Here is a 16,154-nt window from a genome sequence, read left to right as displayed (position 1 = left end):
TGTCAAGCGTGAAACGTTTAACTGCAAATAATAAAAGTGACTTTATTTTCTTTTTTGGTTTAGCTTTGCATTTAATTCAGTCTATGCAATTAACCTGTTAACTCCCGTCTGAACCGAGAGGATCTTTTTCCTCACGTCATGACATTTTTTTCCGTCATTTTTTTGTTTGGCATTCAACTCATTTTTGTAGCTTTTATGTCATTTTTTTTGTCATTTTTTGTCACATTTTTATCAAATTTTTGTCATTTTTTTGTCACATTTTTATCATTTTTTTGTCACATTTTTGTCATTTTTTTGTCACATTTTTGTTATTTTTTTGTCACATTTTTATCATTTTTTGTCACATTTTTGTCATTTTTTTGTCATTTTTTTGTCACATTTTTGTCATTTTTTTGTCACATTTTTGTCATTTTTTTGTAGCATTTTTATCATTTTTTGTCACATTTTTGTCATTTTTTTGTCACATTTTTGTCATTTTTTGTCACATTTTTGTCACATTTTTGTCATTTTTTTGTCATTTTTTTGTCACATTTTTGTCATTTTTTGTCACATTTTTGTCATTTTTTTGTCACATTTTTGTCATTTTTTTGTCATTTTTTTGTCACATTTTTGTCATTTTTTTGTCACATTTTTGTCACATTTTTGTCATTTTTTGTCACATTTTTATCATTTTTTTGTCACATTTTTATCATTTTTTGTCATTTTTTTGTCACATTTTTGTCATTTTTTTGTCACATTTTTGTCATTTTTTGTCACATTTTTTATCACATTTTTATCACATTTTTGTCCACAGCGCCCCCTGTTGGTCTCCTCCATCGTAATAACAGTTTGTCCTGTGTCTCCGCAGCAGAGACTCCGCCCAGCTCCAGGAAGAGGAAACCGGTCACAGCCAGCGGCATCTTAGCCCTGACCAGCTCCCCTCTGCTGTTCAAGACGTCCTCCGGGTCCAGGAGGACGCCCGACTGCACAGGTACCACCCGCTCCCGAGGAACCCCCCCAGGACCCCCCCCAGGAAACCCCCAGGACCCCCCCAGGACCTCCCTAAATAACCTTGTGTTTGTGTCTTCAGGAGAGTCCACCTTCGATCCCAACGTGTCGCCTTTTGGGAAACCGCTGCGACGCTCCGGCTCCAAACCCTACAGCCGCAAGAGACTCCTCCCCTAAAGCCGAGAGACTCCTCCCCTACAGCCGCAAGAGACTCCTCCCCTAAGGCCGAGAGACTCCTCCCCTAAGGCCGAGAGACTCCTCCCCTACAGCCGCAAGAGACTCCTCCCCTACGGCCGAGAGACTCCTCCCCTAAGGCCGAGAGACTCCTCCCCTACAGCTGCAAGAGACTCCTCCCCTAAGGCCGAGAGACTCCTCCCCTAAGGCCGAGAGACTCCTCCCCTAAGGCCGAGAGACTCCTCCCCTAAGGCCGAGAGACTCCTCCCCTAAGGCCGAGAGACTCCTCCCCTACAGCCGCAAGAGACTCCTCCCCTAAGGCCGAGAGACTCCTCCCCTAAAGCCCAGAGACTCCTCCCCTACGGCCGAGAGACTCCTCCCCTAAGGCCGAGAGACTCCTCCCCTAAGGCCGAGAGACTCCTCCCCTAAGGCCGAGAGACTCCTCCCCTAAAGCCCAGAGACTCCTCCCCTACAGCCGCAAGAGACTCCTCCCCTAAGGCCGAGAGACTCCTCCCCTAAGGCCGAGAGACTCCTCCCCTAAGGCCGAGAGACTCCTCCCCTAAGGCCGAGAGACTCCTCCCCTACAGCCGCAAGAGACTCCTCCCCTAAGGCCGAGAGACTCCTCCCCTACAGCCGCAAGAGACTCCTCCCCTAAGGCCGAGAGACTCCTCCCCTAAAGCCGAGAGACTCCTCCCCTAAAGCCCAGAGACTCCTCCCCTACAGCCGCAAGAGACTCCTCCCCTACAGCCGCAAGAGACTCCTCCCCTAAAGCCCAGAGACTCCTCCCCTAAGGCCGAGAGACTCCTCCCCTACAGCCGCAAGAGACTCCTCCCCTACAGCCGCAAGAGACTCCTCCCCTAAGGCCCAGAGACTCCTCCCCTAAGGCCCAGAGACTCCTCCCCTACAGCCGCAAGAGACTCCTCCCCTACAGCTGCAAGAGACTCCTCCCCTAAGGCCGAGAGACTCCTCCCTTAAGGCCAAGAGACTCCTCCCCTACAGCTGCAAGAGACTCCTCCCCTAAAGCCGAGAGACTCCTCCCCTAAAGCCGAGAGACTCCTCCCCTAAGGCCGAGAGACTCCTCCCCTAAGGCCCAGAGACTCCCCCCCTAAAGCCCAGAGACTCCTCCCCTAAAGCCGAGAGACTCCTCCCCTAAAGCCCAGAGACTCCTCCCCTAAAGCCCAGAGACTCCTCCCCTAAAGCCCAGAGACTCCTCCCCTAAAGCCCAGAGACTCCTCCCTTAAAGCCCAGAGACTCCTCCCTTAAAGCCCAGAGACTCCTCCCTTAAAGCCCAGAGACTCCTCCCCTACAGCCGCAAGAGACTCCTCCCCTAAGGCCGAGAGACTCCTCCCCTAAAGCCCAGAGACTCCTCCCTTACAGCCGCAAGAGACTCCTCCCCTAAGGCCAAGAGACTCCCCCCCTAAAGCCCAGAGACTCCTCCCCTACAGCCGCGAGAGTCTCCTCCCGTAAGGCCAAGAGACTCCTCCCCTAAGGCCGAGAGACTCCTCCCCTAAGGCCGAGAGACTCCTCCCCTAAAGCTCAGATCCTCCTCCCCTAAGGCCGAGAGACTCCTCCCTTAAGGCCGAGAGACTCCTCCCCTAAAGCCCAGAGACTCCTCCCCTAAAGCCGAGAGACTCCTCCCCTAAAACCGAGACTCCTCCCTCAAAGCTGCTCTAACTCTTTATCCTGAAGGAGAAGCTTTTGACTCACCACTAAACCCTCGTCTGGACCGGCCTCTTTCCTCTCTCAGAGAAAAGGCTGGAGTGGATTTAAATTCTGTTAAACCTGAAGTGATGAAGTTTTGTTTGTTTTTGTGTAAAAGGAGCTTTTTCTGTTGTAAATATTGTTTGATATAAATGTAAATAAATGAACGGAGATTTTAAAAATGGATCTTTTATTTCTCTCAAAGGCCTGTTTTTATCACCTGGGATTTAACTCACGGCTAATCAGCTATGCGCTAGCTCACGGCTAATAAGCTATGTGCTAACTCACGGCTAATCAACTATGTGCTAACTCACGGCTAATCGGCTATGTGCTAACTCACGGCTAATCGGCTATGCGCTAACTCACGGCTAATCGGCTATGCGCTAACTCACGGCTAATCGGCTATGCGCTAACTCACGGCTAATCAGCTATGCGCTAACTCACGGCTAATCGGCTATGCGCTAACTCACGGCTAATCGGCTATGTGCTAACTCACGGCTAATCGGCTATGCACTAACTCACGGCTAATCAACTATATGCTAACTCACGGCTAATCAACTATGTGCTAACTCACGGCTAATCGGCTATGTGCTAGCTCACGGCTAATCGGCTATGTGCTAACTCACGGCTAACCGGCTATGTGCTAGCTCACGGCTAATCGGCTATGTGCTAACTCACGGCTAACCGGCTATGTGCTAACTCACGGCTAATCAGCTATGTGTTAACTCACGGCTAATCAGCTATGTGCTAACTCACGGCTAATCAGCTATGTGCTAACTCACGGCTAATCAGCTATGTGCTAACTCACGGCTAAAGAGCTATGTGCTAACTCACGGCTAATCGGCTATGTGCTAACTCACGGCTAATCTGCTATGTGCTAACTCACGGCTAAAGAGCTATGTGCTAACTCACGGCTAATCGGCTATGTGCTAACTCACGGCTAATCAGCTATGTGCTAACTCACGGCTAAAGAGCTATGTGCTAACTCACGGCTAATCGGCTATGTGCTAACTCACGGCTAATCTGCTATGTGCTAACTCACGGCTAATCGGCTATGTGCTAACTTACGTCTAATCAGCTATGTGCTAACTCACGGCTAATCGGCTATGTGCTAGCTCACGGCTAATCGGCTATGTGCTAACTCACGTCTAATCAGCTATGTGCTAACTCACGGCTAATCTGCTATGTGCTAACTCACGGCTAATCGGCTATGTGCTAACTCACGGCTAATCTGCTATGTGCTAACTCACGGCTAATCGGCTATGTGCTAACTCACGGCTAATCAGCTATGCGCTAACTCACGGCTAATCAACTATGCGCTAACTTACGGCTAATCAACTATATGCTAACTCACGGCTAATCAGCTATGTGCTAACTCACGGCTAATCAGCTATATGCTAACTCACGGCTAATCAGCTATATGCTAACTCACGGCTAATCAGCTATGTGCTAACTTACGGCTAATCAACTATGTGCTAACTCACGGCTAATCGGCTATGTGCTAACTCACGGCTAATCAGCTATATGCTAACTCACGGCTAATCAGCTATGCGCTAACTCACGGCTAATCGGCTATGTGCTAACTCACGGCTAATCAGCTATGCGCTAACTCACGGCTAATCAGCTATGTGCTAACTCACGGCTAATCAGCTATGTGCTAACTCACGGCTAATCAGCTATGTGCTAACTCACGGCTAATCAGCTATGTGCTAACTCACGGCTAATCAGCTATGTGCTAGCTCACGGCTAATCAACTATATGCTAACTCACGGCTAATCAGCTATGTGCTAACTCACGGCTAATCAACTATGTGCTAACTCATGGCTAATCAGCTATGTGCTAACTCACGGCTAATCAGCTATGCGCTAACTCACAGCTAATCAGCTATGTGATAACTCACGGCTAATCGGCTATATGCTAACTCACTGACCTGTTTTTCCTCCTTAAGCCACAGATCTCTCCCCAACACATAAACATTTTGACTTTTAAATAAAATATAAGAATTTCCCACAGTCTTCAGTTTAAATTGAATCTTAGTTTTTAAAGTCTTTCCCCTCCTCCTCCTGTGTCCGCGGATTCTTTCACATAAAGTTCATTCAAAGACGACGTGAAGAAAAAAAGAAAAAAAAGCTCGTGAGTGGGCGGGGTTTGTGTCCGTTTACTTCCTGGTTACCGTCGAACCGAAAGTGAATTTTGTTTGGCTTTAAAACATTGAAATCTTGACATAAATGGAATGAGAAGTTCAGAACGAGCGGAGCGACGCGGAGAGGCCCGTGCGTCATGACGCAGCGTCAAACCGGCCACGGCGACGCGGAAGCTTCAAACACAAACATCTCCAAAGCGGAGGGAGCGGAGACTCAGGAGGAGAGTCCGGCCCGGGCAGGTCCAAGGAAGTCCGAGGTCAGTCCTGGTTTAGAGGATCCTTAATGTCAGGTTTAGTCCTGGTTTAGTCCTGGTTTAGTCCTGGTTCAGTCCTGGTTTAGCCCTGGATTAGTCCTGGTTCAGTCCTGGTTCAGTCCTTGTTCAGTCCTTGTTCAGTCCTGGTTCAGTCCTGGTTTAGAGGATCCTTAATGTCAGGTTTAGTCCTGGTTTAGTCCTGGTTTAGTCCTGGTTTAGCCCTGGATTAGTCCTGGTTCAGTCCTGGTTCAGTCCTTGTTCAGTCCTGGTTCAGTCCTGGTTTAGAGGATCCTTAATGTCAGGTTTAGTCCTGGTTTAGTCCTGGTTTAGCCCTGGATTAGTCCTGGTTCAGTCCTGGTTCAGTCCTTGTTCAGTCCTGGTTCAGTCCTGGTTTAGAGGATCCTTAATGTCAGGTTTAGTCCTGGTTTAGTCCTGGTTTGGTCCTGGTTTAGTCCTGGTTTAGTCCTGGTTTAGTCCTGGTTTAGTCCTGGTTTAGACCTGGTTTAGTCCAGGTTTAGTCCTGGTTTAGTCCTGGTTTAGTCCTGGTTTAGTCCTGGTTTAGTCCTGGTTTAGTCCTGGTTCAGCCCTGGTTCAGCCCTGGTTTAGTCCTGGTTTAGTCCTGGTTTAGTCCTGGTTTAGTCCTGGTTTAGACCTGGTTTAGTCCTGGTTTAGCCCTGGTTTAGTCCTGGTTTAGACCTGGTTTAGTCCTGGTTTAGACCTGGTTTAGTCCTGGTTTAGTCCTGGTTTAGCCCTGGTTTAGTCTTGGTTTAGCCCTGGTTTAGACCTGGTTTAGTCTTGGTTTAGTCCTGGTTTAGTCCTGGTTTAGTCCTGGTTTAGTCCTGGTTTAGTCCTGGTTTAGACCTGGTTTAGTCCTGGTTTAGTCCTGGTTTAGCCCTGGTTTAGTCTTGGTTTAGCCCTGGTTTAGACCTGGTTTAGTCCTGGTTTAGCCCTGGTTTAGTCTTGGTTTAGTCCTGGTTTAGTCCTGGTTTAGTCCTGGTTTAGACCTGGTTTAGTCTTGGTTTAGTCCTGGTTTAGACCTGGTTTAGTCCTGGTTTAGTCCTGGTTTAGTCCTGGTTTAGCCCTGGTTTAGTCTTGGTTTAGTCCTGGTTTAGCCCTGGTTTAGACCTGGTTTAGCCCTGGTTTAGTCCTGGTTTAGACCTGGTTTAGACCTGGTTTAGACCTGGTTTAGACCTGGTTTAGTCCTGGTTTAGTCCTGGTTTAGTCCTGGTTTAGACCTGGTTTAGTCCTGGTTTAGACCTGGTTTAGACCTGGTTTAGTCCTGGTTTAGTCCTGGTTTAGTCCTGGTTTAGACCTGGTTTAGACCTGGTTTAGTCCTGGTTTAGTCTTGGTTTAGACCTGGTTTAGTCCTGGTTTAGACCTGGTTTAGTCCTGGTTTAGTCCTGGTTTAGACCTGGTTTAGTCCTGGTTTAGTCCTGGTTTAGTCCTGGTTTAGACCTGGTTTAGTCCTGGTTTAGACCTGGTTTAGACCTGGTTTAGTCCTGGTTTAGTCCTGGTTTAGTCCTGGTTTAGACCTGGTTTAGACCTGGTTTAGTCCTGGTTTAGTCCTGGTTTAGTCCTGGTTTAGACCTGGTTTAGTCCTGGTTTAGACCTGGTTTAGACCTGGTTTAGTCCTGGTTTAGACCTGGTTTAGACCTGGTTTAGTCCTGGTTTAGACCTGGTTTAGTCCTGGTTTAGTCCTGGTTTAGTCCTGGTTTAGACCTGGTTTAGTCCTGGTTTAGCCCTGGTTTAGTCCTGGTTTAGCCCTGGTTTAGTCCTGGTTTAGACCTGGTTTAGTCCTGGTTTAGCCCTGGTTTAGCCCTGGTTTAGTCCTGGTTTAGTCCTGGTTTAGTCCTGGTTTAGACCTGGTTTAGACCTGGTTTAGTCCTGGTTTAGTCCTGGTTTAGTCCTGGTTTAGCCCTGGTTTAGTCTTGGTTTAGTCCTGGTTTAGACCTGGTTTAGTCCTGGTTTAGTCCTGGTTTAGTCCTGGTTTAGACCTGGTTTAGTCCTGGTTTAGTCCTGGTTTAGTCCTGGTTTAGCCCTGGTTTAGCCCTGGTTTAGCCCTGGTTTAGTCCTGGTTTAGCCCTGGTTTAGTCCTGGTTTAGTCCTGGTTTAGTCCTGGTTTAGTCCTGGTTTAGTCCTGGTTTAGTCCTGGTTTAGCCCTGGTTTAGTCCTGGTTTAGTCCTGGTTTAGTCCTGGTTTAGCCCTGGTTTAGCCCTGGTTTAGTCCTGGTTTAGTCCTGGTTTAGTCCTGGTTTAGTCCTGGTTTAGTCCTGGTTTAGTCCTGGTTTAGCCCTGGTTTAGTCCTGGTTTAGCCCTGGTTTAGCCCTGGTTTAGTCCTGGTTTAGTCCTGGTTTAGTCCTGGTTTAGTCCTGGTTTAGTCCTGCTTTAGTCCTGGTTTAGTCCTGGTTTAGTCCTGGTTTAGTCCTGCTTTAGTCCTGGTTTAGTCCTGGTTTAGTCCTGGTTTAGCCCTGGTTTAGTCCTGGTTTAGTCCTGGTTTAGCCCTGGTTTAGTCCTGGTTTAGCCCTGGTTTAGAGGATCCTTAATGTCAGGTTTGAGACCGGGTTTAGTCCTGGTTTAGTCCGGGTTTAGTCCTGGTTTAGTCCTGGTTTAGCCCTGGTTTAGTCCTGGTTTAGCCCTGGTTTAGTCCTGGTTTAGTCCTGGTTTAGCCCTGGTTTAGTCCTGGTTTAGCCCTGGTTTAGTCCTGGTTTAGTCCTGGTTTAGTCCTGGTTTAGTCCTGGTTTAGTCCTGGTTTAGTCCTGGTTTAGCCCTGGTTTAGCCCTGGTTTAGTCCTGGTTTAGTCCTGGTTTAGCCCTGGTTTAGTCCTGGTTTAGCCCTGGTTTAGTCCTGGTTTAGTCCTGGTTTAGCCCTGGTTTAGTCCTGGTTTAGCCCTGGTTTAGTTCTGGTTTAGTCCTGGTTTAGCCCTGGTTTAGTCCTGGTTTAGCCCTGGTTTAGTCCTGGTTTAGCCCTGGTTTAGTCCTGGTTTAGCCCTGGTTTAGCCCTGGTTTAATCCTGGTTTAGCCCTGGTTTAGCCCTGGTTTAGCCCTGGTTTAGTCCTGGTTTAGCCCTGGTTTAGTCCTGGTTTAGCCCTGGTTTAGCCCTGGTTTAGTCCTGGTTTAGTCCTGGTTTAGTCCTGGTTTAGACCTGGTTTAGTCCTGCTTTAGTCCTGGTTTAATCCTGGTTTAGCCCTGGTTTAGTCCTGGTTTAGCCCTGGTTTAGTCCTGGTTTAGCCCTGGTTTAGCCCTGGTTTAATCCTGGTTTAGCCCTGGTTTAGCCCTGGTTTAGCCCTGGTTTAGTCCTGGTTTAGTCCAGGGGCGGACTGGCCATATGTCCATTCTGGAAGAGCACAGATGGGCCTTAACCGAGCTTTACCCAAATCTAAAAGCTAGAAAGAAAAGCATCAAATTAGCGACAAAAAGAGGATGAAAAGAAAACAAAAATGTGCCGGAAAAGCAACACAAAAAGTGATGAAAAATGTGATGAAAAAGCCACAAAAAAGTAGTAACAAACAAACAAAAAAGAGGTTGAAAATTGTGGCGACTTGACAAAAAGTTCTAATCACTCATGTAGGTCTTTCAAATGAGGCGTCACAGTGTTGCTCTCCAGTCGAGAAGCAAAAATTCAACAAAAATGTGACAAAAATTCAACAAAAATTCGACAAAAATTCAACAAAAATTCGACAAAAATGTTTAAAAATGTGACAAAAACTCAACAAAAATTCAACAAAAATTCAACAAAAATGTGACAAAAATTTGACTAAAAAATGAGAAAAATTCAACAAAAAAATGAGAAAAATTCAACAAAAATGTGACAAAAAATCAACAAAAAAAATCAACAAAAATTCAAGGGAAAAAAAATTGAAAAAATTCAACAAAAATTCAACAAAAATGTGACAAAAATTCAATAAAAATTCAAGGAAAAAAATGGAAAAAATTCAACAAAAATTCAACAAAAATGTGACAAAAATTCAACAAAAAAGTGACAAAAAATCAACAAAAAAATGAGAAAAATTCAACAAAAATGTGACAAAAATGAAAAAAAAATAATGAAAAAAAAACATACCATAGGTGACCCAACACAGCAACAACGCGAGGAATAAGATGAGTTTTGTGGGTCTTAGCTTTCAAATGAGGTGCTACACAGGCCTATAGCCAAAGAGGACAGAATGCACTTGGTTCAGGCGGGGGGGGTCAGTGTCCAGGGCTGTGTTTCAGTCCCAGTCCGGCCCGGTTTAGCTCTGGTTTAGTCCCGGTTTAGCTCCGCCCCCATAGTGTCCGATTTGCTTCAATTCAATTTGCTTGATGTTAGAAACTAAATGTGAGGTTAAAGAGGTTAAAGAGGTTAAAGAGGTTAAAGGGATGTTTCAGGATGTTTGACACGGGGCCTCATTTCCTGTTGTTGCTGATTCTGGAGATATTTTCTTTTGTAATTCGTGCAGTTCTTATGTTTGAAGAGTTCCGTGGTGCTAGGCTAATGCTAGGCTAGTGCATGTCTATGGTATCAGCTAGCCTGCAGCGGCTCCACAGTCCAACACAGACTAACCATATACATGTCTGTGTCTGGAATATAACTGACCTGCATCACATTAAAGAGGCATTTTGAGGGACTATTTTCTAGCAGATCACTCCGCCTCAGCAGCTTTTTAGTAGTAGTAGCAGTAGTAGTAGTAGTAGTATCATTAGCAGCAGTAGCAGTAGTAGTAGTAGTATTTATTGTAGCAGTGGCAGTAGTAGTAGTAGTTATAGTAGTAGTAGTATTTAAAGTCCTCCTCGGTTGCAGGTCATGGCCGACCCCCTGGACGCCGCTCTACAGCGCTCCCTGCTGTTGGGGCTGTAGTAGTAGTAGTAGTAGTAGTAGTAGTAGTAGTAGTAGTAGTAGTAGTAGTAGTAGTAGTAGTAGTAGTAGTAGTAGTAGTAGTAGTAGTAGCAGTAGTTATAGTAGCAGTAGCAGTAGCATTAGCATTAGCATTAGCATTAGTAGCAGTAGCAGTAGTAGTAGTAGTAGTAGTAGTAGTAGTAGTAGTAGTAGTTATAGTAGCAGTAGCAGTAGCAGTAGCATTAGCATTAGCATTAGTAGCAGTAGCAGTAGCAGTAGTAGTAGTAGTAGTAGTAGTAGTAGTAGTAGTAGTTATAGTAGCAGTAGCATTAGCATTAGCATTAGTAGCAGTAGTAGTAGTAGTAGTAGTAGTAGTAGTAGTAGTAGTAGTAGTAGTAGTAGTAGTTTTAGCAGTAGTAGTAGTAGTAGTAGTAGTAGTTATAGTAGCAGTAGCATTAGCATTAGCATTAGTAGCAGTAGTAGTAGTAGTAGTAGTAGTAGTAGTAGTAGTAGTAGTAGTAGTAGTAGTAGTAGTAGTAGTAGTAGTAGTAGTAGTAGTTTTAGCAGTAGTAGCAGTAGTAGTAGTAGTAGTAGTAGTAGTAGTAGTAGTAGTAGTAGTAGTAGTAGTAGTAGTAGTAGTAGTAGTTTTAGCAGTAGTAGTAGTAGTAGTAGTAGTAGTAGTAGTAGTAGCAGTAGTAGTAGTAGTAGTAGTAGTAGTAGTAGTAGTAGTAGTAGTAGTAGTAGTAGTTTTAGCAGTAGTAGTAGTAGTAGTAGTAGCAGTAGTAGCAGTAGCAGTAGTAGTAGTAGTAGTAGTAGTAGTAGTAGTAGTAGTAGTAGTAGTAGTAGTAGTAGTAGTAGTAGTTTTAGCAGTAGTAGTAGTAGTAGTAGTAGTAGTAGTAGTAGTAGTAGTAGTAGTAGTAGTAGTAGTAGTAGTAGTAGTAGTAGTAGTTTTAGCAGTAGTAGTAGTAGTAGTTTTAGCAGTAGTAGTAGTAGTAGTAGTAGTAGTAGTAGTAGCAGTAGTAGCAGCAGCAGCAGCAGCAGTAGCAGTAGTAGTAGTTTTAGCAGTAGTAGTAGTAGTAGTAGTTTTAGCAGTAGTAGTAGTAGTAGTATTAGTTATAGTAGTAGTAGTAGTAGTAGTAGTTATAGTAGTAGTAGTAGTAGTATTTAAAGTCCTCTCCTGTTGTAGGTCATGGCCGACCCCCTGGACGCCGCTCTACAGCGCTCCCTGCTGTTGGGGCTGCAGTAGTTATAGTAATAGTAGTAGTAGTAGTTGTAGTTATAGTAGTAGTTATAGTAGTAGTAGTAGTTATAGTAGTAGTAGTAGTATTTAAAGTCCTCCTCGGTTGCAGGTCATGGCCGACCCCCTGGACGCCGCTCTACAGCGCTCCCTGCTGTTGGGGCTGCAGTAGTTATAGTAATAGTAGTAGTAGTAGTTGTAGTTATAGTAGTAGTTATAGTAGTAGTAGTAGTTATAGTAGTAGTAGTAGTATTTAAAGTCCTCTCCTGTTGTAGGTCATGGCCGACCCCCTGGACGCCGCTCTACAGCGCTCCCTGCTGTTGGGGCTGCAGGTTTTGGAGCGAGCCTCGAGGCGCAGAGTGGACTGGGCCCAGACCGGGGCCGCGGACCGCAGGTTGAGACCCGCCCTCAGAGAAAGCAGAGAGACTCCGCCCCCAACGCCACAGGTGTGACATCATCATGGTTTCCCTTTGACATGGATGGTTTGATGATCTGATCCTCGTGTCCCTCAGAGTTCTGCTGAGGAGCTGAGGGCGGCGTTCTCCTCCATCTGCAGCTCCATGAGGCAGACGTGCACTCACTGCCAGGTCAGACACCAGGGGCCGATACTCAGGCCAGGATATCGGCCGATACTCAGGCCAGGATATCGGCCGATACTAAGGCCATGATATCGGCCGATACTGAGGCCATGATATCGGCCGATACTCAGGCCATGATATCGGCATATACTCAGGCCATGATATCGGCCGATACTCAGGCCATAATATCGGCCGATACTAAGGCCATGATATCGGCCGATACTCAGGCCATGATATCGGCCGATACTCAGGCCAGGATATCGGCCGATACTAAGGCCATGATATCGGCCGATACTCAGGCCAGGATATCGGCCGATACTGAGGCCATGATATCGGCCGATACTCAGGCCAGGATATCGGCCGATACTCAGGCCAGGATATCGGCCGATACTGAGGCCATGATATCGGCCGATACTCAGGCCATGATATCGGCATATACTCAGGCCATGATATCGGCCGATACTCAGGCCATAATATCGGCCGATACTAAGGCCATGATATCGGCCGATACTCAGGCCATGATATCGGCCGATACTCAGGCCATGATATCGGCCGATACTAAGGCCATGATATCGGCCGATACTCAGGCCATAATATCGGCCGATACTAAGGCCATGATATCGGCCGATACTAAGGCCATGATATCGGCCGATACTCAGGCCATGATATCGGCCGATACTAAGGCCATGATATCGGCCGATACTCAGGCCATAATATCGGCCGATACTAAGGCCATGATATCGGCCGATACTCAGGCCAGGATATCGGCCGATACTCAGGCCATGATATCGGCCGATACTGAGGCCATGATATCGGCCGATACTGAGGCCATGATATCGGCCGATACTAAGGCCATGATATCGGCCGATACTAAGGCCATGATATCGGCCGATACAAAGGCCATAATATCGGCTGATACTAAGGCCATGATATCGGCCGATACTCAGGCCATGATATCGGCCGATACTCAGGCCATGATATCGGCCGATACTAAGGCCATGATATCGGCCGATACTAAGGCCATGATATCGGCCGATACTCAGGCCATGATATCGGCCGATATGTTTTTCATTATTTAAAGCCACACCGCGGAACATTTCAAATCAAGATCGAGTATTTATTCCCTTAGACATAAAAAGTGACGAAAAAATGAGAAAATAATGATAAAAAATTGACAAAAAAATTTTGTCAGAATTTTTTTTATAAAAACGTGAAAAAAATCAACCAAAAAAGTGACGAAAAATTTACAGTCAGAATTTTTTTTTATAAAAAATGTGAAAATGATTAAAAGTGACAAAAAAGTGAAGAAAAATTAATAAGAAAGTGACAAAAAATTGACAGAAAGTGATTTAAAAAGACAAAAAAGTGATAAAAAATGTACAAAAAGTGAGTGATAAAAAACAAGAAATAAAATAAAAAATGTGACAATAAGTGTTGAAAAATGACACAAAAGTGACGAAAAAGGGAAAAAAATGAAAGAATTGACAAAAAAGTGAGAAAAAAATGTGAAAATGATTGAAAAATGACAAAAAAATATGATAAAAACGTGAAAAAATCAACCAAAAAAATGACAAAAAAGTGATGAAAAATTAATAAAAAATTGACCAAAAAAATTATGAAAATGTGACGAAAAAATGAGAAAAAAATAAGATTTAAAAAAAGTGACGAAAAATTTACAAAGTCAGAAAAAAATTATAAAAAATGTGAAAATGACTGAAAAGTGACCAAAAAGGTGACAAAAAAGTGTTAAAAATGTGACCAGAGAAAGAGGTTTTGTAAAGGTGAGTTTGTGGGACAGACTCAGACCTGAAGCGTTTCTGTTTTTTCCGTTTCCTCAGAGATTCCACGACTCGCTGTCGGCTCTGTCGGACTCAGAGCAGCGTCACGTCTGGAGATTCCACCACCAAAGCCCCGCCCCCGAGCAACAGGTCAGCCCCGCCCCTGAGCCTCAGCCCCGCCCCCGAGCCTCAGCCCCGCCCCTGAGCCTCAGCCCCGCCCCTGAGGGAGAATAAAGCTCTATTTTCCAAAAACATGAAGTGTCTGAATCCGCAGAGAGAGATTCCACAGTGTGGCCTCTGAAGGAGAAGCTCCAGAAGCTCCAGAAGCTCCAGAAGCTCCAAGGCCGTGGGAACCCAGGGTGCTGAGGGCGCCGCAGCACCCCCTGGTGGAGAGTTTGTGAACGGCAGGCAATATCAACCCCTTAACTCCCACCTGAACCGAGCACGTTTTCTCCAGCTTTACCCCAATCCAAAAGCTTCTGGGAAAAAGGTGAGAAAAAAGCAACAAAACTGAGACGAAAACAAGGAGGAAAATGTGACAAAAGTGAGAAAACATTGACGAAAAAGTGACAAAAAAATGACAAAAAAATGACAAAAAAATGACAAAAATGGAGGGAAAAAAATACAAAAAAAAATACAAAAAATGGCACAAATTGACCAAACATTGACCAAAAATGGAGGGAAAAAAGGACGAAAAAGTGACAAAAAAATGGACGAAAATTGACCAAAAATTGAGGGGAGAAAATGGATGAAACATTGACAAAAAGTGAGAAAAATATTACAACAAAAATACAAAAAAGACAAAAAAAATTGACGAAAAAATGAGGAAAAAAAGGACGAAAAAGTGACAAAAATTTGACAAAAATGAGTCGACTGCCCGACAAAAAAAGTGCTGAAAAAAAATCTGCCGTGAGGAAAAAGATCAATTTAGTTTTGTAGGTCTTTCAAATGAGGCGTTACACTGGCCTACAGGATTTGGGTAAAGCTGAACTGGAGAAAATGCTCTCGGTTCAGGCGGGAGTTAAGAGGTTAATAAACAGGATTTAGAGGAACCTGCCTTTTGTTGTGAAAGTTTGTCAGACAGGAAGCAGACTTTTATTGTCCTGTTTCAGCCTCGGGACGTTTCCTCCCGGTCTCCACGGCGACAGACTCGGCCGGTTTCCCTGGCTGACGGAGAGAGAGCGCCGAGCCGACCTCTGACCTCTGACCTGTTTCATCAGGTCATGGGAGGTTCAGGTTCAGGAGGAGCAGAGTCTGAGCCACACTTTTTACTGGTGTGAAATGTTTACGACAGAAAGAACTAAACTCAGTGTTTTCTCGAAGCCGCCGGTTTTATTGAATCCACACTTTGTATTTGAAAGATGAACGTCCAGATCAGTGTTTATAAAGTCTTTATGTTTAAATCAGTGTCAAACTTTAACGAGCACTTTTTTAATAAAGTATTTTTATTATTTCTCTTTTATTTCTATAGAAACGTATGGCCCAGTTCAGCCACTCGGGGGACACGTGTCCAGCAGAGGGCGCTGATATAAACAACACATGACAGCCACCATGGACAGTCTGCCCCAGGGCGGCTGTGACTGTGGAGCGGCTGAATAATGACCACAGTGAGAAACGGAAAAAATGACAAAAAATGTGAAAAAATTTACAAGAAGTTTATTTAAAAGTTACTGAAAAGTGATGAAAATTTTCGTCACTTTTTAGTAACTTTCTCGATGAATAAAAGTGTCAAAAAAATTGAAAATGTGACGACAAATTGACCCAAAAAATGACAAAACATTTACAGTAAAAAAAAAAGATTAAAATGTGACGAGACGAAAAATTTATAAAAAATTAAATTGAAAAGTGACAAAAAAGTGAAGAAAAATTAATTAAAAAGTGATTAAAAAAAAAAGTGATAAAAATGTGACAATAAGTGTTGAAAAATGACAAAAAAATGACAAAAAGAGATTTAAAAAAAAAGTGACGAAAAATGACAGTGTCAGAAACAAGACAAAAAGACAAATAAATGATAAAAAAGTGTAAAAATTGAAAAATAAAGTGACCCTGAGTGACGACGCTTCATCTGCTTCTTCTGAGCTCGAGCCTGATTCTCTGATTCATAAACACAAACAACATCAATATTTCCTGGAGCTTTTGCCAAATGTTTGAGTCACAAAACAAAAGCTCATTTAAACCTGGCTCAGCTTTTTCCGGCCGTGTTTCTGACAGAGGAAAAACAAACAGAATAAAGAGCAGGAGAGCGGGGACTTTCCTCCAGATCCTTCTGTGTTTCTGACGGGGGGGGTGAGATCCAGGGGGGGTGAGATCCCGGGGGGGGGTGAGATCCCGGGGGGGTTGAGATCCCGGGGGGGTTGAGATCCCGGGGGGGGTGAGATCCCGGGGGGGTGAGATCCCGGGGGGGGGCGGTTTGTGGACTTTGTCTGGGTTACCACCTCCTCATCGTCAGAGGGATCATCACCTCCTGATTGGGTTGAAGCGTATGATGTTT

At 44.7% G+C, this 16,154-nt stretch overlaps 2 protein-coding genes across 2 annotated transcripts in view; both read left to right on the top strand.

The window, feature by feature from the left end:
- Positions 1-1,196, top strand: part of ticrr (TopBP1-interacting, checkpoint, and replication regulator) — a 75,464-nt gene extending 74,268 nt beyond the window's left edge. Inside the window, exons 26-27 of the mRNA XM_079583156.1 lie at positions 848-970; positions 1,070-1,196. Coding sequence (XP_079439282.1) covers positions 848-970; positions 1,070-1,164 — 218 coding nt within the window. The 3' untranslated portion in view covers positions 1,165-1,196. The remainder of the gene's footprint in view (positions 1-847; positions 971-1,069) is intronic.
- Positions 1,197-5,013: 3,817 nt separating this feature from the next.
- akip1 (A kinase (PRKA) interacting protein 1) lies at positions 5,014-13,897 on the top strand (the record flags this gene model as incomplete). Its single annotated transcript, XM_079583155.1, has 4 exons — positions 5,014-5,262; positions 11,583-11,753; positions 11,820-11,894; positions 13,724-13,897. The coding sequence occupies exons 1-4, from the start codon at positions 5,143-5,145 to the stop codon at positions 13,895-13,897; spliced, it is 540 nt and encodes a 179-aa protein (XP_079439281.1). The 5' UTR covers positions 5,014-5,142.
- Between the last annotated feature and the right edge of the window lie 2,257 nt (positions 13,898-16,154).

Source organism: Gobius niger (genome assembly GCF_951799975.1).
Source record: "Gobius niger genome assembly, contig: SCAFFOLD_32, whole genome shotgun sequence".
Lineage (NCBI taxonomy): Eukaryota > Metazoa > Chordata > Actinopteri > Gobiiformes > Gobiidae > Gobius > Gobius niger.
The sequence above is the reverse complement of the archived record's forward strand: the minus strand, read 5'-3'. Positions and strand labels throughout refer to the sequence as shown.